This window comes from Urocampus carinirostris, chromosome 9 (genome assembly GCF_059441175.1).
Source record: "Urocampus carinirostris isolate Australia breed hairy pipefish chromosome 9, RoL_Ucar_1.0, whole genome shotgun sequence".
In the NCBI taxonomy this organism is placed as follows: Eukaryota; Metazoa; Chordata; class Actinopteri; order Syngnathiformes; family Syngnathidae; genus Urocampus; species Urocampus carinirostris.
In genome coordinates, this window is record NC_142357.1 from 23,972,599 (window position 1) to 23,999,038 (window position 26,440).

Sequence of the window (26,440 nt, forward strand, 5' to 3'; positions counted from 1 at the left end):
GCAAAGCCTGCCCCTTGTCACCAATTCTGTTAAAAACTATTATGCACAGAAGTTCTAGGCTCAGCCTTTGCGAGGAAGGGGTCCGGTTTGGAAGCCTCTGCATTATATCTCTGCTTTTTACTGATTATGTGGTGCTTTTGGCTTCTTCAAGCCATGATCTTGGGTGGTCAGCAGCCGGGATGGAGATCAGAACCTCTAATTTCAAGACCACGGTTCTCGGACAGAAAATGGTGGCATTCTCTGTTCAGGGTTTGGGGATGAGATCCTTTTCTAAGTGGAGGAGTTGAAGTATCTTGGGGTTTGGTTCACGAGTGAGAGAAGGATGGAAAGGGAGATCAACAGACTGATCGGGACAGAGTCTGCTGTCATGCGGACCCTGTACCGATCCGTCGTAGTGAAGAAGCTGAGCAGAAAATCCAAGCTCTCCTACCCTCATCTACGGTTATGAACGGAAAGAACAATATTCCGGATACACACAGCTGAAATGAGTTTCCTCCGCTGGGTGTTTGGGCTCTAACTCAAGGTGAGAAGCTTTGTCATCCAGGAGGTACTCAGTGAAGTACCGCTGCTCCTCCACATTGTGAGGAGCAAGTTAAGGTGGCTCGAGCATCTGATAAAAATGCCTTCTGGAGGCCTCCCCATAGGGTGTTCAGGGCATGTCCTACCAGCAGGAGGCACTGTGGACGACCCACTACATGCTGGAGAGACTACATCTCTAGGCTGGGCCTGGTAACACCCCGGAATCCCGTCAGATGAGTTGGATGAAGTGGCTGGGGTTAAGGAAGGTTTGGTCTTCTCTGCTCAGGCTGCTGCCCCACGTGACCCAGCCCTTGATAAGCGGAAACAATGGATGGATGGAACCACATAGGAATTATACATTATACGCCAAATCAAAATACGTCCTTTTTGTGTTTTTGCTGTTTTCAGAAACTTTATATGCTGATTCGTGGGTCGTGTCTTTCGTGCAATTTGTTAACGTGTACACGGGCAACCATGCACATTCTGTTAAACCAACTGAAGTTACTGGACTATGGAGCCATACAGCAAGTTTACCAGCTACAGCAAGTTCTCTGCAATGTGAGGATTGAGCTTTCACACTTGTAACATAACAACTTTATTTTACCTAATAAATCTTAATTCTAGGGTGAATTATTTATAAATCACTCAACATGTTTTATAGATTATTGGAAATGTTATGGTATTCGGGAATGCCTCTAAAACGGTCAGATGTTTTTATTGTGTGTTTTGATAATCATGTTTTTTGCGCCAGTTTCTGGAGGAAAATAGCACGGCTTCCGGTGACGACATTGGATCAACCCTTAAAGAGTTTACAGATTCTGTCATAGCAACTGAAGGCTCGAAAAACAGTAATCAAGTCAGTTGCTGAATTCACTCTTAAATTATTCTACATATAATTATTTAATGATTTTTTTCTTGCTGAACAGTGCTCCTGTGATACATGGCTTTTTCCCTCCCCAGATAAAACACCTTGTGGAAAGAAGAAATAGTTTAATAGACAATTTCTGGAAAGATGAAACGAAAAGCCGAAGATGTCCTTACTGCAAGTAATAAAGATTTCTTCCATCCCTGTCATTACATTTAGATTGTTGTTGCCTTACTTGCATATTTATAAACCAATTCGTGCAAACAGAAGCAAACGGTTCACCATTCGACGTGAGCACAACAGCAAGCTGATTGTCACATTGCCGCCTGATACTAAAGACATTGTCAAAAATGGCGGTAAGAGCGAAGAATTTTCATTTTCTACTCACCTAATTTAAGAACTTTCAGACACTGAAAACCCATTTTCATCTACTGAAACGTATACTACCCAAATATTTGTTATTCTAATTGTAACTCATCTGCAGAGGATTTAGTGGCTGGAGAAAAGGCCTACTTGACTGCAAGCATTGCTAGAGAACACATCAATAAACTCTGGGAGAAAGAGGGTAAGGTAATAGATTTTTCTCTGGGCTCTGCTCAAACTGATTAATTGCATTTAAATAATTTCCAAACTGCTCTATTATCCATATGCTCCCGTGTTTTGCTGAGAATGAACTATTTCATCAATAATGCTCTTTTTTTTCCTTTGTAGGGTTCTTTCTGAAGTGTCTGTTTTCTGGTTTGGTTGATGATTTGGGATCAAATAAAGATGAAAAAACTTTCTATCCGGAGCTCTTCTTTCTGGACTTGCTGGTGGTCCCACCTTGCAGGTACACAGCCACTTGAACGACAGCCTGTGTTTGGTTAAATGTGGGGTACGTGGTTTGAAGTGTCCTTAAAGCTTTGAAAGTTAAATATCTTCTGTGAAATATGTTTTAACAATGCCCAACTAAGTTGAAAAGAGCCCTCAAGCTTTATATTCCACTGCACTTATTGTCTTTGATCTTACATTAGATGTTGAGGCGGAACAGGTATAGGAATAGGTTTGAATTATGTGGACCAGGGGGAATGCGGGTTTTTATTTTTTAATTTGTCTGTGAAACACATACTTGTACACGCGTCATAAACAAGCCCATGACTTAAAGCCAGGAGATGGCGAAAGAGAGCAACAAACTTCCAAATTCTGTGCAGTTCATTTAGGCTTTAACATGTGTCACCAAAAGGTATTCTTTCTTCAGATATCGTCCAATCAATCGACTCGGCGATCAGATGTTTACCAACGGTCAGACGGTCAACATGCAAGCCGTCATGAAAGACAGTACAATTGTAAGAAAATTACTTTCTGTTATGGCTGCCGAGAAGGACATTAAGGAGGATCAGGTAATATTTTTTGCGTTTTAAAAACAAAACAAAAAGACCTTGTTATAGTGTTCATGTTTCCTTGTCTTTTCTTCACCAATACCAGGAAACTGAAGAAACGGACCAGTCGTTTCTCGCAGAGATTCCAGGAAAATCTTTATCAGATAAACTTTACAACATGTGGGTTCGCTTACAGACCCATGTCAACATAGTCTTTGACAGTGACATGGACAAAATGATGACAGAAAAGTACCCTGGAATCAGACAGGTGTGCCATTTTAACAATAAAACTTTACTTTAAATACCTCAAAGCCACATTCAAGGTACATTTGATCTTTAGTATTGTGTGGTGTCACACAAAAAAAAAACCCTCTTTATTTAGCCGGACGAATATAATTTTTTCTTCAATTTGGCCCCTAGATATTTTTCCTAGATAACCAAATAAAACTGACATGACACATAAATAACTCTTTATATTTGATTTTTTTTGATAAATTCCCATTTTTGTTTCTTGGCATTAAGAGGGAAACAATGTGGATAATTCTTGTGCAAGGCCCTTGTTTTTAAAGGGACAATGTGTATTATTTACTGCCTTCTAGTGGTTAAAAATCATTTTTCACCCAAAAACTCGATATTAATTTGAATAATGAGTAAAAACAAAAATCATAAACGGCCATTTTTGAAAACTCGCATGTTGAGAAATCTATTTTACAAAACTTGAGCCTCCCCCATAGCTGACATAATTGTTTACTACCGTATTTTCCACACTGTAGGGCGCACCGGGTTATAGGGCGCACCCCGAAAAAATAGTTTTTGGTCCTATTTTTGACATATATAAGACGCACCGGATTATAAGGCGCTACAATGGGAACGTCGACAAAACAGTCAGATAGTTCAGTCCAACTTATTACCACCTTAACATTCCCAAAGCTTGCAAATACGTGTCGAGGACACGTGCGGATGCGATGTTCGTACGATGTCACTCAAATGCATCGTTCGATCATTCGGAAGGTTAAAGTCTTGGGATTCAAGAAATGCCAACCATTCCTTAGTATCCATTTTCTTTTTCGCTCGCAACTTTACTGTGCATATGACAATAAACACTTGGAATTGAGTTTAATTTAAAAATGGACACTCCATTCCATCCATTATCTGCACCGCTTATCACAGAAACATCGAGTTCAGTCTGAAACAAGATACAGGGACAATATAAAACCCGGAGTAGCTCACCGAAGTCGTTGTGTTCATAAAAATGTGCAGCCAATGTCCTCTTATATCCATGAGGGTAGTAAATCCAGGAGAATAAAATATTTACAAATACAGAATAGAAAAAAATGCCTTCTCTATGCCGTCAGCCACGTGCTATACACATTCATCTTTTTCGGCCAATTGCAGGCTTTGTTTCGCTGTTTAAGCCAATGCCAGCCTTTAAATGATAAAAAGGATCCGCCCCTTGACCTCCGAATAACTTTAGCCAATAGTGATCGATTCAACTGATGATTGACACATCTTTTTCGGCCAATTGCAGGCTTTGCCGTTTAAGCCAATGCCAGCCTGTAAATGATAAAAAGGATCCGCCCCTTGACCTCCGAATAACTTTAGCCAATAGTGATCGATTCAAATGATGATTGACACGTTGGTTAGCCAATGAAACGCCGGTAAATAAATCCCAGCATACACCGCGTACTACTTGGCGTTCGGGGGAAAATATAGTCGGCGGCTGCAAGTTAGTTGGAAAACTTTGCAATTTTAAAATTGATCCATAAATAAGGCGCACTGTATTATAAGGCGCATGGTCAGCTTTTGAAAAAAATAAAGGCTTTTAGGTGCGCCTTATAGTGCGGAAAATACGGTAACTTTCTGCCACGGGTATTTATAGACAAAAACTTTGTGAAGGGCAAGGCAAAAAAACTAGAAAAATGTTGCTGTTTGGTCAGACTCCGTAGTTTGTATTTTACTTCTCACTTTATGGTTGCTCTACACAGTACAGCGACATGTAATGGTCAAATTTTAAATGGTGTCCTTTAAATGATACCATCAAGGGTTTTTAATGCCACTGTTTTTAAGATAAAGTATTTTTTTTATACCATTTATTGATTCAACATGTACTTTAGATACATACTCTACAGTTGCCAGCCTGTCAAAAAATACATCACATGCCCCCCACCCATTCTTTTAATACACCTTATTTTTATTTGATTTTTATTATCATTGTTCAATATTTTCTGTACAGAGACCTGGGGATCCTGAAAGGCGCTTCTAACTAAAATGTAATACAATTTCCTCTCAACTATTGCAGCCAAGTAAAACGTGGGCTGGAAAAATATTCTTACTAATACATGAAATCCGTAAATGTTGTACTCCTAAAACAGTTAACGATCATACAGCATAGAATATCCGCCACAATTGTAATTACAGAAAATCCGGATTAGTTCTGAAAATGGCTACACACCAATAACTAATAATGCTCCTCAAACGTATTTAATTGCTATTCACGTAGAGTTTTTGTTGAGCATGATTCTAATATGTGAAGTTAGAAATCATTGTATTTTACTGTAAATCATATCCAGCCTTTAATCAAAATTATACACATGCTGGTATACGAGAGTACCTGAAATGTTTACATTCATGTTTTAGTACTTTCCTATAACCAATTCATTCCTTCATGATTATTTCTTCCTTTTTTTAAATGTAAAGATCCTGGAGAAAAAAGATGGCTTGTTCCGCAAACACATGATGGGCAAAAGGGTTGATTATGCTGCACGATCCGTCATCTGTCCAGATATGTACATTGGAATCAATGAGATAGGAATTCCTATGGTAAGCTTAGTTGAGCTGGAATAAGTCATTCCGTCAGTTGAATTTCTACACAATTTTTTAATGCCGTGTCATATATGTACAGGTATTTGCCACAAAGTTGACGTACCCTCAGCCGGTTACGCCCTGGAACGTGAAGCAGCTTCGTCAGGCTGTCTTGAATGGTCCGAATGTCCACCCTGGTGCGACAATGGTGATTAGTGAGGATGGTAGAAGAACCATCTTGTCATCCAGCAGCTACGCACAAAGAGAAGCGGTTGCGAAGCAGCTGCTGACGCCTTGTCAGGGTCCACACAAGATGCCGATGAAAATAGTGAGTCCGTAAAAAGTCACAGTGTGCGACAATTTGACCTAAACTTGTTTTTCGTCTTAATATTTCACTATGTGCTGCTTGTAATTTGCAAAATATGTTTCAGTTTTTGTTGCCATTTCATTCAGTTTAATTTAGCTGCATTGCTGAAATGCGCCCTTTGATGCCTTGGTGTTCATTTCGGTGCTGCACTTCGAAGTGCACACTTGATTTTAGGGACTCGGACCGAAGTAAACCCGAAACGCAGACTTTGGCGCCAAGAGTTTACTAGGACACCAAAGTAAAGCTTCAGGTTATTTTGGTTTGTTGTACAGTTTGTGTACTGATTATGCAACATTGTAAGGTTTTTGAATGACAATGTATGTGATTTTACACTAAAAACAAAAAACTTAAGATTTACTTCTGACTCGTTCCCTGAAATCAAGTTAATCTGTTGCGTTTGGCCGGGTTCAGGCTTATATACCCGCTGGCCGATTTGGGTTAGGCTGGATTTTTATTTTTTTTTTTGGGCCCGATATTACCTCTAACCTGCACACTAACTCAATCAATGCCAGACGTTTTTCTCAAATGGGAAGTGCAGGTGCAAGCCTATTTTTTCTATTTCGACTACTTTTTGAGGCCTACAGAAAATTTGGTCCCTTAGCTATATAGGCATAGGACGTATCAAAAGAAAGCTTGAACCCATCTTTCATTAGGAAAAAAAATATGTTTCTAGCCTTAACCATTGTCTGGTAAACAACAGTTTAACATTACTAAATTCTTAAATAATAATTTCCAAAAAAACTGAGAACATTTTTTTTTTAATGAAATAATGCATTTCGAGCACAACTTTCACTTTGGTGTGTTTTGTTTTGTTTGTTAATACTATTTTTATTATACTGTATGTTTGTGATACCTCCAATATCCAAACAGTGCTTGCCATAAACACAAGGGCACTTTGCTTGCAAAATCGAATTGCAAGAACACTAAACTTTTGCATAAACGATGCATGAACTTTGCAAGGATTTTTCAGCGTCCGAGGTTTCCGTTGAAGGTATCGCATGATTTGGATCGCCATACTGATCGTGGATGTGCACAAAACGTCATCCTCCTCTGCCCTGACGATGACAAAGAAACATAGTCATCTTTTTTTTTTTGAAAGAATAAAGCTTTGAGGCGTTACAGTTTGTACTTAGATTTTTGCTTTTCTCACCACACTGCGCATACTCAGCATATGGGCCGCCTATACATTGCCATACTGTGGATACAGGGAGTGAAATGAGTTAGTGTGTCAGCAAAGACCTGCTCAACGCCATTCCTGCCGCTACTGATAAGCAGCGCCAAAGCCTTTATAACATTTTTTTTTAAATTGAAAAAAAAACATTTTTACATTTCGGAAAACATATTTATACGTTATGGCTCTGAATGGGTTAAATTGAACAAATTCTGTCTTTGTTTTCCCAGGTCAACCGTCATATCAAGAACGGAGATGTTTTGTTGTTAAACAGACAGCCCACCTTGCACCGACCGTCAATACAGGGTCACTGTGCTCGCATTTTGCCTGGAGAGAAGGTCTGAAGTCCGTTAACAATTCCAGTAGCTTTAATTACGTTTTTCTCCATTGCAACATTTGTTGTGCGTTGAAGGTCCTTAGGCTCCACTACGCCAACTGCAAAGCTTACAATGCAGACTTTGACGGAGATGAGATGAACGCTCACTTTCCCCAGAGTGAGCTGGGTCGAGCCGAGGCCTACACGTTAGTCAGCACCAACCAGCAGTACCTTGTGCCAAAGGTAGATGACAACATGCATGTATAAAGTTCATATTAGCATATGTCAAATCAAGCGAATCAGACAAATGAGCACTAATACTGGTTTAAACAACCATCCTTTTTTCATATTAATCACTTGACTTGTTCCAATATTGGTACTGTATTTTTAGGGCTATAAAGTTGCTCTGGAGTATAAGAAACACCAGCCAAAACAATGCATAATTAAAATGAAAAAAAAACACATGTTGGTAGCACCTAGAGTATGTCGCATTTTTTGGGGGGAAATGTAGTTGATAAAATCCAACTCCAAAAACATACATGTCATCTTGAAAAGAAATTTAAAATAAAATGGAGAACAACAGGCTGAATAAGTGTACGATGTACTAACGTTACATGACTGACATGCCAGGATAGGGTCAGTAACAATGTAACATATTGAGTTATTCAGATAACTTTAGCATTGAGAACATGCTTACCAAATGATCAGTCTCACTCCAAATCACTAAATTCAAGAACATCTTCATCCACTATGTCACAATAGATGATGCACAGTTTTCTTATTCCGCTTATTCGTCGCTTACGGCAGACTCATCGTTACCTCTGCTTCTGGCTAATTCCAAATTTACTTTCTATTGCTCGATAAATTATTCTGCTGTATATTTCACTATTTGCAGTGTGTCATGTTCAGAAAAAGTTCCAAATTTCGTACAGCACGTTGCAAACGTTTCCCGGCTAGTCAATGTATTATTTCCGGTTGTTGATGTTTTAGGTGAAATACATTGATACCCAAAAATTGGGAGTTGGCCAAATACGTTTTTGCAGCACTGTATGGTTACATATGCATCACTGATGATTATTATAATTATTTTTTTTCATTCATTAGGATGGAAAGCCATTGGCCGGTCTTATTCAGGATCACATGGTTTCAGGTACACGCATGACAATCCGAGGCTGTTTCTTCACCAGAGATCAGTACACCGAACTTGTGTACAGAGGACTGACTGACAAATTGGGCAGAATTAAGCTTCTCCAACCTGCGATATTGAAGCCACAAAGATTATGGACAGGGAAACAGGTAGCATGATTTTTTTTATTTAGGTTGTCACCAGAATTCTTCACAAAATGGATTTCAAGGCAAACAAATGGTTTCTAAAAAAAAAATGGGGTTTTAAGTTTTTGAATTTTTTTTCCTTGATATTATTAAAAATAACCCAGATTTTATGTTTAATTGAACTGTCGTTATTGTCATAGTGAGCATTGTTTACAACAAGATTAACTTTTGCACTCCAGGCTAAACCTGTAATAAGGACTTCAAAGAAAAATAAGATGAAAGAATGTCAGGATAAATAGGCAAAAAATATTACAAGGTAGTGCTTTGAAACTGGCTTAAGTTGTAATAATAGAGTGAAAAAATATTTAGCAACAATTAAAATGCCATAAAATATTTTCTTTGTTATGTACGCTTGTTTAGGGTGGTGATGGCCCTGGGGAATAAACTGAGTTTTTTTAATGTAAACATATGTCCTCCATAACATTATAATTTTCCTTTTGAAATGTATATGAGCACAAGTGTAGTGGGGCTCAATTCCTGTCACCATATTTCCATTCAAGGTACCTGAAAGTGAATCCTTTAGTTAACGAAATGTTAAATATTTGATATTTAATATTTCCCCCTGAGATTCAATCTGCAACCTCAGAGGAAATGTTAAAATCTAAGCTTAAAACACACTTCTACTCTATAGCATATGAATAACCTATACTTAATGTTGATAATATGTGTATCATTTGCCCTCATGTAGGTTAATAGTCTGTAATAATGGTTCGCAATAGTCTTTGATCTGTGCAGCCCTTTGATACTCTTTGTGATTAAGGGCTATACAAATAAACATGACTTGACTTGACATAAGAGAAAAATATTGAGATGGGAGATATTTGAATTTTAAAAATATTCAGGTGACAATAGAAAATATGTCTAGGAAGAAAAATCAGCCTCATTATTTTTTCCTTTTAGGGAAGGCACTAAAATAATATGAAATTAATGTGGACATACACGCTCATTTATTTCCATATCTATAAAGCAGTTTCCTTGCCTTATTTTAGGTGGTATCCACACTCCTTCTCAACGTCATTCCAGAAAAAGCTGTGCCTTTAAATCTGGTTGGGAAATCAAAAATTCCCGGGAAAGCGTGGATCCAAGTTCCCCCAAGGTCGGCTCAAGGCTATCAACCTGACACCATGTGTGAATCGCAGGTACCTACACACCAACACTTCCAGTTCTTTTTTTTTGTGTGTTTTTTGCAGGGGTTTACGTTCCTAAAAAGTCAAAGTGAAAACATTTATGAGATATCAATACAAAAAAATATATAATGTATTCAACTAACTAAAAAAACGATGGATGTGCAAATAAAAACACAGAAGACAGAATTGCAGTTAAATTACTGGTCTTTTGTCATTATACAACAGTACAATTAAATTAAGTAAAGTAAAGAAAACTGGAGGGCTTTTCCTTTCAGTGTAAGAAAACAATGTAGAGAGCAGCTGGCTAACTGCACACTAGCATTGGCGATTCTTTAGTTGAGCCAGGTCTCCGTTAAAATACATCTGTCAAGAATCTAGCGGCTTCCCACAAGTTGCAACTCCAGGTCATCTGTTCCATGGGTAATGGATCTGTCATTAGTGGGATACAGGTCGGGCAAGGGTGCCCTGTGTGAGTTTTTACATAGCAGTAGGCTGGAACAATAGCCCTGCTGTTGCTTTCTATTCTGACACCGCCTCAATCTCTTCCCGGACCCGATAACAGTCCATAAAGCACCCACTGGTGATCAGTGTTTCTGATTGCTCTTCTGACTTTTATCAGAGTCTGATATTTTAGATGAATTTATTTTCAATGTAACGAGCTGCTAAAATAATAGCTGTTGCCATGCTTCGCAGTTTATTTTGGGTGGACCCATTGGCCTGTACACCCGCCCTGCTATTTGGCTGACAGCATAAACCACCCTATCAGAGTCGCGCACACAATCGCCCACCCAACACACACAGAGCCCTCGGCGACCTGGCCCCGTGATGGCGTTCACCGTGTCTTTCGGCTGCAGAACACAATCCACGATGAAAATCTGCAAAGTTTCAAAAATCCTGCCATAAGTAAAATGTGATACAGCGAGGGATTACTGTACATCTGAAATGTAAAAGTTACAGCAATTTTACGATTAAAATGAATTTGACTTTGTAGGTGGTGATCCGGCATGGGGAGTTGTTAGTGGGCGTTCTGGACAAAGCTCACTATGGTTCTTCTGCATATGGGCTGGTGCATTGTTGCTATGAACTTTACGGAGGGGAGACGAGCGGAAAACTGCTCAGCTGTCTGGCCAGACTTTTTACTGCTTACCTTCAATTATACAGAGGATTCACTCTAGGTAAATTGATCTTCTTTAACTTCCCAAAGGCATATTTGAGCGAATTTACCTTTGATGTATTTTTCCACTAGGAGTTGAGGATATCTTGGTAAAACCTGGTGCCAACAAAAAGAGGAGAAGCATTATCAGAGATTCACTAAAAATTGGAACCAAAGTGAGTTCAGGAATATGCTTCTTTTGTTCTGTTTGGTTCAACAGATCATCATAATGTTTGTCATTAGTTGAATTGTTTAACAGCGGCATCAATGCAGCCGGTCAAATTCAGTGCGTCCTTCTCAGTGGGTGACACTGGCCAAAATGGCTGCAATAGTGAATGTGTAGTCGGTGGGCCCCGTTGTGCTCCATCATAGCCTCCGGGCATAATTATGTGCTACACACAAATACTATTTTCTCCAAGGATAACAGCTTCTTGGCAAAGGTTTTACATTTTGACTTGGTAACTTGATCATTCTTTGCTTTTTAAAGGCCCTCCAGGCAGCATTTAACCTCCCCCCGGAGGTGGATGAAGCAGAAGCCAAAAGCCGCTGGCAGGATGCTCATCTCAACCCAGACCAGCGGGATTTTAGTATGGCTGACCACAAATTTAAAGAGGTGGCCAACTGTGTGAACAATGACATCAACAAGGTAAAGTCCCAACCCCATTTAGAGGGGTGTCGAAATGCAAGCCCTGAAACCACTTTCGCATAGATGGAAAAATAGACTTTCTCTTAACAAGTTTTGCACATCTTATATAAATATCCAAAGATGCAAATTAATCATTTTTTAAGGCAACGATATTTTTTTCCATTACATTTATTTTGTAAAATGTCTAAACTAACCTTATGGAAACTATGTTTCATGCGAAACACATAAAAAACACAAACCATCCGCATGATACATGACTCGTGGAAAACACACACAAAAACATACTTAAAAAACTCTTCAAAAAATAAAACAAAAATCATACACAAAGCAAATCACAAACAAAACAAAAAACATTTTAATCACGGGTCTCTATCGTGGGGCCCTCTTGCACCAGTTAGTCCCCTATGAAGACTTGAGTAGCCTGTGGACGGGTTCCTGAAATAGCTCACCAGTGATGGGTCAGTGCGATTTTCTAGAAAATTTGAATGCCTTTCCAATAGTTACAGACTGGTATCAATATGATAATAACATAAATTGTATCTTAGAAATGCATATCAAAACACAAACAACTTAACAAAACAGCAACACAAAAAAAGACACATGGGAAAATCTCTCGAAACATCAAAAAACAAACGCAAAACAAATCTCAAACAAAATACACACAAAAAACACATAAACTTCAACACACCAAACTCAAAACAAGCACAAAAAAAGACCAAAAAAAAAACCCAAAAAGAATATTCCATGTCATAAACTCTGCGTACATTTAAAACGGACAAAAACATAAAACACCCAGAACATATTAAATAAATAAACCTACCTTCAAACTTAAACAAAATACAAAAGAAAACGAATACCAAATAAACCTAGATATGATAGAATTTCTTAAATTACATAAAATCAGTTCCAAGGTTTTCCTTGGATCCCTCAATTTCGTTTGGACACCTCTGATGTAGACTATTAATGCTATCCCTTTTCTTTTTCTTTTCAATGTTTTTTTCAATAGCGAATATGGTCAGCACTGTTACATTTAGAGGTATACAATCAGGGCTGCGTTCACAGCTGAAATGTTAAAAACTATTGCAGCTTTGTCAAATTCAGTGTACCCTTCATAGTGGGTTTCACTGGCCAAAATGGCTGCTACAATAATGTTGTGGTTGTTGGGCCCCATTGTGCCTCCAAATGGCATGTGGGGATAAAAATCTTCTACACACAAACTGTTAATGTAACAGCTGTCCGCTCAAACTCACTGAAGTGTGTATTAAAAGGCGCCTTATTTCCATTAAGCATGTTGTCTTTTTTTTAGGTGTGTATGCCAATTGGCCTTCACACCTCCTTTCCAGACAACAACCTCCAACTGATGGTCCAGTCAGGTGCCAAGGGTTCCACTGTCAATACCATGCAGGTAGATTTTCCCGCTCTTATCAGCGTTTCTCAGTGTTTTGATCCCTTCTGACTGACGAATATGTTGCACAAATACACACCATGACGTTTGTAATCATTTTAATGGGAAATCTGCAAGTTATTTTGATTAACTTTGCATTCATATATGTTTATAAAATATTTTTTAATAGTAGACATTTATGAGACTCAGTGGAAGCCCGGTAGTATCTTTCCATGTATGGTAAACATAGTCTCATCCTCAAATGAGATTTGACTTTTGCTGTTCATTCAAAGTTTAATAACATGTGTTCTTGTCTCAGATCTCGTGCTTGCTGGGCCAGATTGAGTTGGAGGGTCGGAGACCTCCGCTGATGCCCTCAGGGAAATCCCTACCCTGTTTCCAGCCATATGACCCTGCGCCCAGTGCCGGGGGTTTTGTTTCCGGAAGGTTCCTCACGGGCATCAAACCACAGGTGTGGTTTTATTTCTGTTTTCATTTTTAAAAAATGACTTTTTTTTTTTGTGATAACTGATAACCTGGTGATTATGTTACCATCAGGAATTTTTCTTCCATTGTATGGCTGGCAGAGAAGGGTTGGTGGATACTGCTGTAAAAACTTCCAGATCAGGATACCTTCAAAGGTAAGTCCAACTTTGGGAAACTGAAGAGGATGAATGTATTATATTACTCTCCCCCCGTTTTTTTTTTTTGTAGATGTGTTATAAAACATCTAGAGGGTTTGGTGGTACAGTATGATCTGACAGTGAGAGATAGTGATGGGTCTGTCATCCAGTTCCTTTATGGTGAAGATGGGCTTGATATCCCCAAGACACAGTTTCTTCAGCCAAGGCAGTTTCCCTTTATTGAAGACAACTTTAAGGTAAACTGCATTGGAATTATGCAACATTATTATATTTTATACCATATATTTGCCAGACTGTTGAGCTTTACCTTTTTTCCTTTGTTTTGAACCGTGTGACCTGTACAATGTTGCCAATTGGTAGATTGAGTGGGGCGTAAGCACCAGCAACACTAAGTGGGTTGAATTTAATTTACAAATGCACATGCCTGCTAATTTACGCACCAATTTTCTACGGAAATTAGCTTGTCACGAACAACTTTATCTGCTTGTTGACTCACACGGTTTTTAAAAAAACATAAATAGCGAAAACCTCTTGCGCATCATGAACAAATCGACCACCAGAGGGTGTTTTAACTACAGACGTCAAAATGGCCTTAAAAAATGCAGCTTTTAGTGCCTACCTAGTGTTGTATTGCAGCCATCCTACAGGTACTGTTTGAAAAAAAGATGTTTTAAATATTTCCGTTTATCATCTTAACAAATATCTCATATTACAATTTGGGCAGCCGCAGCTTATATTCAGGTGTACAAAAGTTTTTTTTGTTTTGTTTGTTTTTTTCATTTTACAAATATCCTGGGCGTGGTTTATCACTTTGTTCCGAAAAATGTCGTACAGTAAATGAGTAGTTACTTTTGCAGCCTTGTCAAATTCAGTGCATCCTTCTCAGTGTGTGCCACTGGCCAAAATGGCTGCGATAGTGAAAGTGTAGTTAATATGCCCCACGGTACTGTGATATGTCTACCTGGGATACATTTTACTACACACAAATATTGAATTGTCAATGCTATTTTTTGTACAATTCTGGTCTTCGTAAATGTAGATGCTGGATTGATTTTATGTGTCCAATTGTCATCAGTAATGAAGCTAAAGCACCGAAAGGTTTTCTCATTGACTCATTAATACTCATGTTAATGTGGCTCTAGGTAATTACTAAATCTCAAGGCATGGATCAGGCCTTGGCACGATTGGACCCACATGGCGCTAGTCGACATTTTTCAGCCATACAACGCTGGAAAACAAAGCATGAATTGGCTTGTCCTCGCAGAGGTGATGTCCGCATCTTAAATGTTGCCTTTACATTAGGGGTGAACAAACAATCACATGTGGCCTGCCTAAAGTAAAAATACAAAATAAATAAGATTATGTATAAAATGGTAAAAACCAAAACAGTACTACTTGGAAAAATATATATTTTCCTTTTAGTGCCATCTTTCTCCCCACATTCCCCAGCATTCAAATAGCTGGCTAAATTTCTCTTGACATAATACAAAATAAACAAGTATTCATTTTATCAAGATATTCTATGCAAAAAAAAAAAAAAACTCGCTTCTCAGCTACCCGTATTACATTAGTTTTTCAATTGCATATAGAATTTAGTGCTTAAAAATTGACGTATGACTTGTAGGTGTCTGCATGATTATTTTTTCATAAATGCATATCGTTGCTGCTTTCCTCAAAAAGTTGCTTTGCATTTTTTTGTATGAATGGAATATTTTCAGTGAAAAAAATGCTTAAAGCCCTATGGTGTCTTATTTGATGACCAAATGGCACTGTTGTCTAATATGAACAAAAAACAGTGCCAGAGCATGCAACAAGACATCAAACAATTTGCAAACTAAGGAGTAGGGATTCCACTTTGTCAAAGAAATGCAAATCTCCCGACCTATGATTTTTTTTTAATTAACATTGGTATGATAGTTAATGTATTTTCGACTCTTATTCAAATCAATGTTTTTCTTTACCGAATATTTTTTTTTGTACATCTAGGAGGCACTTAATATTACACACTGTCCCTTTAAAATGTAGATGTCTTTTTGATATAGCATCATTAATATGAGAAATTGATCATCCTACATTAACGATTTCCCTCATGTATTTCCTGACGTATCAGTTTAGACTGAGTCGGTAGCTACAAAAAATACGGTCATTTTTATCTCTCCTTCTACCAAATTCTTTTAGCCCAATGCGACCTTCAACTCTGTTAACCCACCCCTGCTTTATACCTGTAAACCAACCACAGTCAATTATTTTTTTTTTGTCTACAGGAGCATTTTTGTTGTATTCTCAAAAGAAGTTAGCTAAACTAACCCAGACCGGGAACGGCGTGAAACAAAATATGTGCGGCCGAGATGTGGCTGTTGTGAAGGTACTGCAGGTTGTTGTTTGGTTTTTGTGCACCTTGAATCTTGTTAACATATTTGTCTTCCGGCAGCTGATGGAACAATGGCGTGCTCTTGATGAAGCCGGGCAATCAAAATACAAAAGAAAGTCCTCCCGCTGCCCTGAGCCCAGCCTGGGTTTATTCCGGCCTGATGTGAACTTTGGATCAGTTTCGGAAAGTTTTCATGACATCACGGAGAAATACTTGCAGAATCGAGATACAATGGATCCACATGCTGTGGATGCTGACAGGTATACCACACCTCTGCCCCTCCTACACTTATTACAGGGCCTAGCAAAAGTATTTTTGTGGAAAGATCTGAAAAATGCTGTGCAAAAACGATCAACTGTTTTGTTAGGAAGAATGGGCAAATATTTCTGTTTTAAGATGTGCAAAACTTATAAAATACAACTTACAAAATCCCGCTGGTCTGGGTTGATTCTTGGAAAATATTTTCAGTTTTGCATCCATAGATTGGAAGCCTGAAATATGGAAGTATGTCGAAAAGTTCTTACGAAATGCTTTTGCAAGGCACAGTACGTCCTGTTATTATGGTCTTTTTGTTCACAGGCTTCGACAGTTGTTGCATTACAAGTGGCAGCGCTCCTTGTGTGATCCAGGGGAAGCGGTGGGCCTTCTGGCAGCTCAGTCCATTGGTGAGCCCTCCACCCAGATGACTCTAAACACTTTCCACTTTGCTGGCAGAGGAGAGATGAACGTCACATTGGGAATCCCTCGGTAATGTTTGATGCTATAACCGTTGTTTATTTATACACAAAGTTTGACATGGTTGTTTTTTTATTTTATTTTATTTTTTTTACAGATTGAGAGAAATCCTGATGGTGGCCAGCTCCAACATCAAAACCCCAATGATGAGTGTTCCGGTGATCAACAGCAAAAAGGCTTTGAAGAGAGCTCATAAGCTCAGGAGAAAACTTACTAGGGTCTGCTTGGCTCAGGTATCAACGGATTTATTTATTTATCTATTTTTAGTATACCTGATTACCTTCTTTTTTGGTTTTCATTCACTCATTGGCAGGTTTTGCACAAAGTGGATGTGGTGGAGACGCTGCGCATTCAGAGTCGCCATCACTCCAACATGCGCATTTTTAAAATCACTTTTAGCTTTCTTCATCCGGACCGTTACTCTGAAGATATTGATCTCTCACCACGACAAATTCTCGATTACATGGAAAATAGGTCAACCATAAACATTCTCCAGGAAATGATTTTTTTTTTTTTTTTTTGAGAAAACATCTAACAGTAATATTTTTGACTCTTTCCTCAGATTTTTTACCCTCCTCCTTAAAGCGATTGTAAAACGCAGCGCCAAGCTGGCATCTATTGCCGTGGAAACCAGGAAAGCCACCCTAAGTGACAATGTCGGCGAGGCAGGGCCAGACACAGCAGGGGTACAGCTTGACATATATGAATATTTGAGATTAATTAATATTTTGCTTCCCTGTTTTATGTGTTCCCTATAATTATATTTCGGTTGTCAGGGGGATGAAGGGGAGGAAGAGCTGGAGCGGGACATTGTTGATGACCAGGGGGATGAAGGCGACGCTGATGCATCTGATGCCAAGAGAAAGGAAAAACAGGAAGAGGAAGTAAGAGAATGAATCAAACTTCTCTGAGTGCTATTGAATTGCATTAATTGTATTTTTCGCTGTTGTTTTCAATGTAATTTGATTTAAGTAAGTTTCCGTGACGTTTTTGACTCAACATGATAGAAAAATACAGATCGTTTTTTTCAGTGAGAGCCACACAATACATTACTTCACTGTGTGATGTCTTAAGATTTCATAAGTTATATAATAATAATTAATGCCAGCAGCTGTGCCCCATATCAACAAATACTCCACTTAAATTGTCTTTCTCTTGTAGTTAAGATGTTAACCATTTTTGTTTATGGTGATTATCTCGTAATTATGGCACAAAGTACTGTAAACAAGAAATCTATAATTCTATTCACCTTCAGCTGCGTGACACGGCCACGGTTCTTACCTTCGGAATCGAGTGGTCATTATTTGACCCCCATTCCGTTTTATAGATGTGAATCTTTGAAATCTCAAAGCATTCGTCAGAAGAGTCCTACTAATCATGTTTCTTTTTTGTTTGTTTTTGGAAATTGCACAAACTACGCTTTAAAAAATATCCAGAGAATGATAAATCAGATGTCACACTCATGTGTATTCTGATGCATCTCACTGGCTAAGTGAAGCGGAAAAAAATCATAGTGACATTTGTTTCCCGCCTTAAAGGTAAAAAAGTGCTACAGCGATCCTGCCCCTAGTGGTTGAAACAGTGTTTCATTTGGGCCTATATGCGTTAAACAAGTGAATTTTATGTCAGAGCCAGAGGTATTCATGAAAAGAACAAGCCATATGATCCCAATCCCTAGGTATAAAATTTAAAAACTCCCAACAGATGGATGCATTTTATGCATGTCATTTGTTTTCGTATCAGGGAAACTTCTAACCATTGCGTATTTTATGGATTTCTGATGGATCTTATACTGCAGTATTATAATCTGTTTTATGGCTACTGAAGAATGGGAGTCAGCATTTTTCCTGTAGAAATGTGATTCTCAAAGGCACCTTTGACTGTAATAACCAAAAATGGACTTAACATATTCAGAGTACATAAGGATGCTTGAAATTCTTAAATCCTTGAATCTTGGTTGTTGTTGGGTTTTTTTTCTTTTTTTTTTCCAAGGTTTGATAAGTGCTTTAATTTTGAGTGTAATTCCTTTAAACTGTTGCCATATTTCTCAGCAGTCTGACCCGATAGACCACACATTAAAGGATCAGTGTGTAATATTTATTGCCTCCTAGTAGTACAAAAAATTTTCATTCGGTAAAAAACATTGATATGAATACTAGGCAAAACTATCTTAGCAATGTTAACGTTTATAAAAAAATATAGGTTTAGAAATTTGTATTGTTTTCTTGCTGCTATGCTGTGCTCTTGCAATGTTTTTTGTTCTTATTAGACAGTACCTTGCCATCTAGTTGTCAAATATTACACACTGGGGCTTTAAGTAAAAAATCAAACTAGTCTGGTAAAATATGTCCTTGACGTGCCTGCTCTGGTGGCTTCTATTTGCTTTTGCATTTCTTCCTCCCTTGTGACAAATGGCAGCAGGAATCGGTTGGTATGGCGTTGGCATATGTATTGCTACGGCCCCCAAGATGCCGAGGCTGCCATTTTGTTAAACATTGGCTAGAAAACGGTAAAATACAAACAATGGCTAAAACATGGAACAAATCTACGCAGAGCATGCTGCAAAGTATGCAAAACAATGGGAATTCTTTTTTTTCTAGACGTATGAAAGGAAATTCACAAAGATGACTATTTTATCAATGATTTTATTGATAACTGTTTACTACATGAAACACCTAAAGAGGGCATTATGAAATGTGTATTCGTGCATGGTTTACATACAGATTATGTACATTTCCTATGAGCCTTGTAATAAAATTATGGTAGTGTTTCCAAAATGTAATGAAATGAAATGATCTGCATTTATATAGCGCTTTTCAAGTCAATGACTTCCCAAAGCGCTTTACATTGTGCTTCACATTTCCCAATAGCGGTCGTGATCTGTGCAGCCGTGTAAGGCGCTAACCTGCTTATTGGGGGTAATTGGGGGTTCAATGTCTTACCCAAGGACACTTCGACATGTAACACGGACAAGCCGGGATTCGAACTGGGATCCCTTAATCCTAAAACGATCGCTCTACCTCCTGAGCTACTGCCGCCCCAAAATGTAAGCTGCATATTATCGTAATCTTTACCCAGAACCTAATAGGAAGAGATTTCTGTCGAAATTATTTACACACTAATTGTTAGGATCCAGAAATATATTTTGCGATTTACTCGACATGTAAAACTCTGGTGTCTTGATCAAAAATCGCGTATGGAAATCGTGGATATATTTGTGAATCTGAAAAATGCATGATTCACCAGATTTCTTCCTTTAATGCTACTGTAGAAATTGGAAAATTGGCTTTAAAAGTCCTTAATAGTGTTTGTATCTGGCCATGAAACAGGTTCACAAACCCTGAAAATCTCATTTTGCACCAAAATGAACTCTACTCTCTTACCTTTTAGGTAGATTATGGCAGCGAAGAGGAAGGCGGGAATGAAGAGGATGAGGGCGAGGAAGACGAGGTGCAAGAGAATGAAGAGAACATTGCGGAAAAGTCCCAAACGGAGTCCACGGGTGTGAAGTTGCTGTCAAAGAAAAGAGCAAAAAGTCAGGGAGGGGAAGCCTCTATTGATCAGACCAGAGTGGATGTGGTCCTTGGTTCTCATTCAGCAATAGAAGGATACCGCTATGACGTCACGGAGGAACTCTGGTGTGAAGTAAGCTCTCACAATGTCTACATAAGGGTAAACCTCTTTACCCATTAAGTCTTCAAATTTGGCATCCCCTCTTTGCCAGGTGGACCTGGCATTGCCTGTAAGCAAAGTGCACTTGGACCTGACGTCAGTTGTGTCGACACTGGCCCACAACGCCATAATCATGGAAACCAAAGGTCTGACTCGATGCCTCCTAAGTGAGACCACGACACAGACTGGAGAAAAAGAGATGGTTCTCAACACAGAGGGCATCAACATGCACAAGATGTTCGAGCACAGTAATGTGAGTTTATTTCTATATTCAATATTATCAGCATTTGAAGGTCATATATTCTGTGATTAAAACAAGCGTCAAGATGGACTGAAGGCAGACGTTTGGGGGTTAGAGGTACTGGGGAAATTGGTACATTGGATTTAAGAGTCCTTCAAAATTTTCAATTTGGCTGTAAAAATGTTGTACGAACCCTGAAAAGGGTCTGGGAGCCCTGGTGTAGTGCAATTGAAAACAAGTGGTACAAAGTCCAAAATGCCTTTTCATGTAAAATAAAAATTATTTTGGTGGAGATTATTTTAAACCAGGAGATGGATGCCATCCCTCGTTGGACTCTTGCTGCGTTCAAAAACCAGAAACGCAGTTTGCATTAATTCAACTTATAAAACCTCTTGCGTCTGAATGTTTGTTTTTTCCAGTTATGATCTATATCAGAGGTGTCAAACAGGTGCCCCCCGGCCGGATCAGGCCCGCTAAGGGATTGAATCCGGCCCGTGAGAGAACGCTCAGAAGCGCAAGAGATAATAGAGCTGCGGGTTGAAATTTGTCCACTTGATGTTGCTAAATCCAGGTGCCTCTCACAAAGTCGCTGTACTTGTATGTCTCTGTCTCTGTCCGTCTCTCTGTCTCTGTCCCTCTATTTGCCTCTCTGTCCCTCTTTCTCTGTCCCCCTCTCTCTCTCTTTCACTCAGTGTTTCTCTTTCTCTTTGGATTTATTTTTCTTTCTCTGTCCCCCTCTCACTATTTCTCTTTCTCTTAGGTTCTCTCTCCCTTCTCTATCTCTCTCCCTTTCTTGATTCGTCTTTGTCCTCTTTTTCTCTCCCTCTCTTCCTCTTATTCATTTCTTTTTTTCTTTCTAATCTACTAGTCCGGCCCTCGAGACAATGTTTGTTCTATCACGTGGCCCCCAAGTTAAAATGAGTTTGACACCCCTGATCTCTATATATTATTATATTAGAATATAGGTATGCCTTTAAATTGAGTTTTTCAAATGATTATCGCTTGAATGCACATAACTTCTATTACGAACCCAAGCCCAAAATTGTGCTGGAGTTCCCACAAGCAGGGCAGTTGAAGCAAAACATCGTGTTGACTGTGTTTTTAGTGAGGAATTGGTGTTCTATTTCGTCCCTACCGACCACCAAAGGCCCTGCATCCAGCAGGGAATGGTAAATGGTCTGCATTTCTATAGCGCTTTTCAAGTCAATGAAGACCTCCCAAAGCGCTTTACAATGTACTTCACACTTACCCATTCACACACACCAATAGCAGCCATGCAAGGCGCCGACCTGCTTATTGGGGGCATTAGGGATTCAGTGTTTTGCCCAAGGACACTTCAACATTTAACACGGAGGAGCCGGGAATCGAACCTGCGATCTCTTGATCCCAAGACGAGCACTCTCCCTCCGGAGCTAATGCCGCCCCACCTTCAGCACCACAGTATGCTAATGTTACACCTTCGAGCTTGAAACACTGCCTCTAGCGGTCTAGAACCATATTAACAGTCGTAACTTTGAGTTAAAATAGCCTAAAGCTTCAAAAGACCCTATTTTTTAATGTAATTTCAAAGATTTAAAAAGTCTGGTATCTAAAACACGAAAGACATTTTCTACTGTTGTGTTTAATTTATATTTTCTTAATAGTTAATATTCCAATTCCCCAGATCCTTAACGTCAACAGGTTATATTCCAATGAGGTCCACGCCATGGCGAACACCTACGGGATTGAAGTAGCTCTCAAAGTCATTGAGAAAGAAATCAAAGATGTCTTTGCCGTTTACGGTACGGAAACCACACGCAGCAAAACCCCGAGATGTTTAAAAGAAGCTTTGCTTACTGTTTTTCTGTCGTTTCAAGGTATCGAGGTGGACCCCAGACATCTGTCGCTGGTAGCAGACTACATGTGTTTTGAGGGCATATACAAGCCCCTGAACCGTCATGGAATTGGGTCCAGCCCCTCTCCTCTGCAGCAGATGACTTTCGAAACTAGCTACAAATTTCTCAAACAAGCCACCATGATGGGTAAGGAGTTGTGATTGGGGTATTATTACACTACTATGGCTTGAACCAGTGTTGGGTGTGTTTCTGATAAACAATAAATAGTTACTATTTACTTCATCTGAAAATAACGAAGTAGTCCCCCAGATTACCAACACCCAAAAGTAGCGCGTTACTCCGAAAGTAACTATCTAGTTACAAATTGCTACATTCGCTTATAAGCTGACCCCATTAAACTGCTTTAAAATACCCACATAAGAAATGGAAGATGACATGTACTCCAAACTGTGGAAGCAGTTAACTCTTCATATTTCTTGGCTTGTGCAATCTTAAAAGCTTGCCAACTAAGATATAGCTGAGATACTCCATATCCATTTTGTCTCTGGTCTTCAAACCACTTAAAGATTGCCATCTCCATTTCTGAGTACTGTCCACGATGTTTTTCAGGCATGGTGTATTGCAAAAATAATTTTACAAAGACCAAAATCCAGCAAACCTTTACTGCTAAGTTGTGCTTCTTTATTGATTTCCTGTCTCTGTTGCTCTTGCATAAGCCACATCCCCTCATGTGTTTTCAACAATTTGTTACTGGTGGCACACAACTACATTCAAGCATACAAGCTGACTCCCAGATAACTTATTTTATGGTTGTAAATTTGGCTTGAATGCGAGTATCTAATTTTCTGGACTATAAGTTGCATCAGCCAAATGCATAATTAAGAAGGGGAAAAAAACATGTATAAGTCGCACTCTGAGTATAGGTCACATTTTTGAAAGAAATGTATTTAATAAAATCCAACAACAAAAACATACATGTCATCTTGAAAAGGAAATTAAGATAAGAATAGGCAACACGGTATACTAATGTTACACGTACGTCCATAGCTTAGACATGCTTGTCAGTAATGATGCAACATTGTAAGTTATTCAGATAACTCAAGCATAAAGAGTCAGCTTTACTCGAAATCACTAAATCCAATTGAAAATGTATCCTGAGTCACTTTAACCGGTAAACAACTCCCTCTACTCGTGAAATAGATGAAAAGCTTCTTCCTTCTGCTTCTACGTTGAAATCAACAAAGACCTTGAGCGCCCTCTTGCGGTTTAGTGTTAAAATAACATGTACTGGTAATGTTTTTAACTCAATGATGTCAGTGTGTCAATAATTACGCATATAAGTCTCACCGGGAGTGCAACTTATACTCAGGTTGAAACCCCGGACAAACAAGGGGGAAAAAAACTGACTTGTAACCCTTGGGAGAATATCTCCATGAGGAAAAATTCAGTGTTCTCTCACTCGGCGCTACCATAATTGTATTCATGAGTGAATGGCCTTAATTGTCATTATAAAAGCATAAAGAAATAGGAGGGCTTCTCCTTTCAGCGCAAGTAAAACAAAAAGATGGAAAATGTGTAGGTAAATAAATAATAAATGAAAATATAAATGTCAGGTTAAAAACCATTTCCGGATGAAATAAGAAACTTTTAAGTTACAATCAAACTCTTTTAGTAAAGAAAAGCAAGCACGTTGAAACAAGGCAAAGTTGCGTTCTTGAATTGAAATTAAATACTTCCGCAGACTGAAATGTGCACTTCTTTTTCATATGATCTTGTTGATTATGATTGGAGGACACAATAAACCACGTGTATGTAAAAGGTTTCTGATTGGTTCGGACAGGAATCATATATTTAAATGCAGTGTATGACGTTGGTTGTAGATTGTGTGCGAGTATAATAAATGAGCAATAGGAATAGTGAACTTTGTAAAAAACAATGCGTTTCTGTGAGTAGAAAAGCAAGCTCTCTGCTTGAAATTTGGGAGTCTAACTCTTCCAGAACTGAAACCTGAAAAGATGAATGGAATTTGGGAGGAAAAGCAATCTTTTGACCTTGGAGGTGCTAGTCTCTGAACACCAAGTGAAATCGTAAAACCACACACTTATTGAGCACTACAGAAACGATACAAAACTATAAAGTTATATACTGGGTGTGGTGTAGAATATAGTTTAAAAGGCACACTTAGAGTAGTTTCCCCCACAATAAACCTTTAGGGTTTGACTTTGTCGGCTCGAGGGATGTACGTGACAATGCAAGTGAAGCAAGGGTGCTCAACAATCTGATGACACCTTAATGATCTGCATTTATAATGTAGTGGAGTAATGGACCGAAAAACGATGGCCACCAAATGGTGAAGGTGCTGTATCTGAGTCGGAGCAGGAGGCTCTACCTGTTAATGGTAACTGTAAAAACCAGTACTATCTGTTTCAATTGGGGGAGCAAACCCCAACCCAATAAAGGGCCTCCACAACGACTGGTAGTGCCAGGTTGTACTAGCTTAAGAGGCACCACAAGGAAATGGTGCCCCTATTGGCCAGGAGTTTAAGTCAATTGTGTGAGTATCACACAAAGTAGTAACAACAATGGAGTTATAAATTGAGAAAAAGGAGTTACAGCACTTGAATGTGTTCCTTTGTAATGCATTTGTCTCAACACTGGCTATAACTCAATGTGTTTAAACATGGAGAATCGGTTATAATAATACCTCTTAATGTTTTTGTCTTAACAGGATTTAGTGATCGGCTAGTCTCGCCATCGGCCTGCCTAGTAACGGGGAAGGTCGTCAAAGGAGGGACAGGACTTTTTGAGCTCAAACAACCTCTGCAGTAGCAGGGGTTCTTCTTCGTGCAATCGTTGCAGAAGAATCATGCATCGGACAGTGATGGTCCCAAATGTAAAAGTCAAACTTTTACCACTTTATCATGGGTGTCTTTGGGTCGAATGCAATTGTGAAATATGGTAATATAAATACAGTGTACTAAAGATGTCAGTCGTCAGAAATGTTTCCATACAAAGGGGGTGGTGCACCTCAAAGATTTTTAGTCATATATTTTTTATTTTGTCATCCAGAAATTATATATTTTGTCTTTTTAATGTTTAAGTCGTGTGTCATAAAATTAAAATGCCTTTTCAAAACGTCTCAATCTCATTTACACTGTTGGTAAATGCGTGTAACCCTTTCAATACTTTACTAGTACCATAATATTAGTTTAACATGACAGAAAGGAAAATAGTGGAGTTGCATTATAAAATATCAAAATTTGAATGAGACAAAAAAAATGAAAAAAGGTGGGGAAGGGGTAAACTTGTTAAAAGGATCAAATTGAAAGCCATGTCCACAGATAGGTTGTTGTATTACTTACCAGTTGTCTTCGATTTACATATGTAAGTGTGTATTTTGGGGGAACATAAAAAATATTGCACATATTGCAGCATACACATCATATGTCGTGGCATTTACGGAATATGGTACCAAGTTCCGACAAAAACGCCTTTCAGGACACCTAAGGACAAAGCATCTTTAATACAAGAATAAAACAAACTAGACAATTCCCGAGGCAATGTCGGAGTTGTGATGGATCTGGAAGATTATGGTTGAAAACCGGTAGCATTAAGTTGTTTGCAGATAATTGTGAACATAAAGATTTTCAATTCAGATGTATCTAGTTTTTAACATGGTTCTCTGGGCGGGGACTCCGCGCCCCAAACTCCCCCGGTGTTGGCAAGTTAATTTGAGATGGGCACATTGTTTGCAAAAAGGGAATGTATTGCTGAAAGTCTAAAATCACATTCATGGTAATAAAATAATAATAGAATATAATAGAATTTACTTTCATTGTAATTCTTGTGCTCATGCACACAGAACGAAATGTCGATACATCTGACCCGCACAGTTAAACTGT

The 26,440-nt window shown here is 38.7% G+C and overlaps 1 protein-coding gene and 3 non-coding genes across 4 annotated transcripts in view; all 4 read left to right on the top strand.

Moving 5' to 3' along the window:
• The window catches only part of polr1a (RNA polymerase I subunit A), a 26,893-nt gene extending 1,217 nt beyond the window's left edge, over positions 1 to 25,676 (top strand). The window contains exons 4-37 of the mRNA XM_088343321.1: positions 928 to 1,077; positions 1,271 to 1,375; positions 1,480 to 1,565; positions 1,652 to 1,740; positions 1,869 to 1,949; positions 2,096 to 2,213; positions 2,622 to 2,763; positions 2,849 to 3,010; positions 5,440 to 5,562; positions 5,645 to 5,872; positions 7,313 to 7,420; positions 7,495 to 7,641; positions 8,503 to 8,694; positions 9,720 to 9,869; positions 10,849 to 11,032; positions 11,104 to 11,186; positions 11,498 to 11,656; positions 12,963 to 13,061; positions 13,360 to 13,512; positions 13,599 to 13,681; positions 13,755 to 13,920; positions 14,827 to 14,950; positions 15,949 to 16,049; positions 16,116 to 16,315; positions 16,635 to 16,802; positions 16,888 to 17,023; positions 17,104 to 17,264; positions 17,353 to 17,476; positions 17,567 to 17,674; positions 20,181 to 20,435; positions 20,515 to 20,715; positions 22,367 to 22,484; positions 22,560 to 22,724; positions 25,267 to 25,676. Of these exons, the coding sequence (XP_088199447.1) occupies positions 928 to 1,077; positions 1,271 to 1,375; positions 1,480 to 1,565; positions 1,652 to 1,740; positions 1,869 to 1,949; positions 2,096 to 2,213; positions 2,622 to 2,763; positions 2,849 to 3,010; positions 5,440 to 5,562; positions 5,645 to 5,872; positions 7,313 to 7,420; positions 7,495 to 7,641; positions 8,503 to 8,694; positions 9,720 to 9,869; positions 10,849 to 11,032; positions 11,104 to 11,186; positions 11,498 to 11,656; positions 12,963 to 13,061; positions 13,360 to 13,512; positions 13,599 to 13,681; positions 13,755 to 13,920; positions 14,827 to 14,950; positions 15,949 to 16,049; positions 16,116 to 16,315; positions 16,635 to 16,802; positions 16,888 to 17,023; positions 17,104 to 17,264; positions 17,353 to 17,476; positions 17,567 to 17,674; positions 20,181 to 20,435; positions 20,515 to 20,715; positions 22,367 to 22,484; positions 22,560 to 22,724; positions 25,267 to 25,367 (4,770 nt within the window). The 3' untranslated portion in view covers positions 25,368 to 25,676. The remainder of the gene's footprint in view (positions 1 to 927; positions 1,078 to 1,270; positions 1,376 to 1,479; positions 1,566 to 1,651; positions 1,741 to 1,868; positions 1,950 to 2,095; positions 2,214 to 2,621; positions 2,764 to 2,848; positions 3,011 to 5,439; positions 5,563 to 5,644; positions 5,873 to 7,312; positions 7,421 to 7,494; positions 7,642 to 8,502; positions 8,695 to 9,719; positions 9,870 to 10,848; positions 11,033 to 11,103; positions 11,187 to 11,497; positions 11,657 to 12,962; positions 13,062 to 13,359; positions 13,513 to 13,598; positions 13,682 to 13,754; positions 13,921 to 14,826; positions 14,951 to 15,948; positions 16,050 to 16,115; positions 16,316 to 16,634; positions 16,803 to 16,887; positions 17,024 to 17,103; positions 17,265 to 17,352; positions 17,477 to 17,566; positions 17,675 to 20,180; positions 20,436 to 20,514; positions 20,716 to 22,366; positions 22,485 to 22,559; positions 22,725 to 25,266) is intronic.
• Positions 11,279 to 11,414, top strand: LOC148359652 (small nucleolar RNA SNORA5). Its single transcript, XR_015851450.1, has one exon. It is a non-coding gene; the product is annotated as a small nucleolar RNA SNORA5 (small nucleolar RNA).
• LOC148359653 (small nucleolar RNA SNORA5) lies at positions 12,738 to 12,874 on the top strand. The gene has a single exon (XR_015851449.1). It is a non-coding gene; the product is annotated as a small nucleolar RNA SNORA5 (small nucleolar RNA).
• LOC148359654 (small nucleolar RNA SNORA5) lies at positions 14,537 to 14,672 on the top strand. The gene has a single exon (XR_015851448.1). It is a non-coding gene; the product is annotated as a small nucleolar RNA SNORA5 (small nucleolar RNA).
• Positions 25,677 to 26,440: the final 764 nt, after the last annotated feature.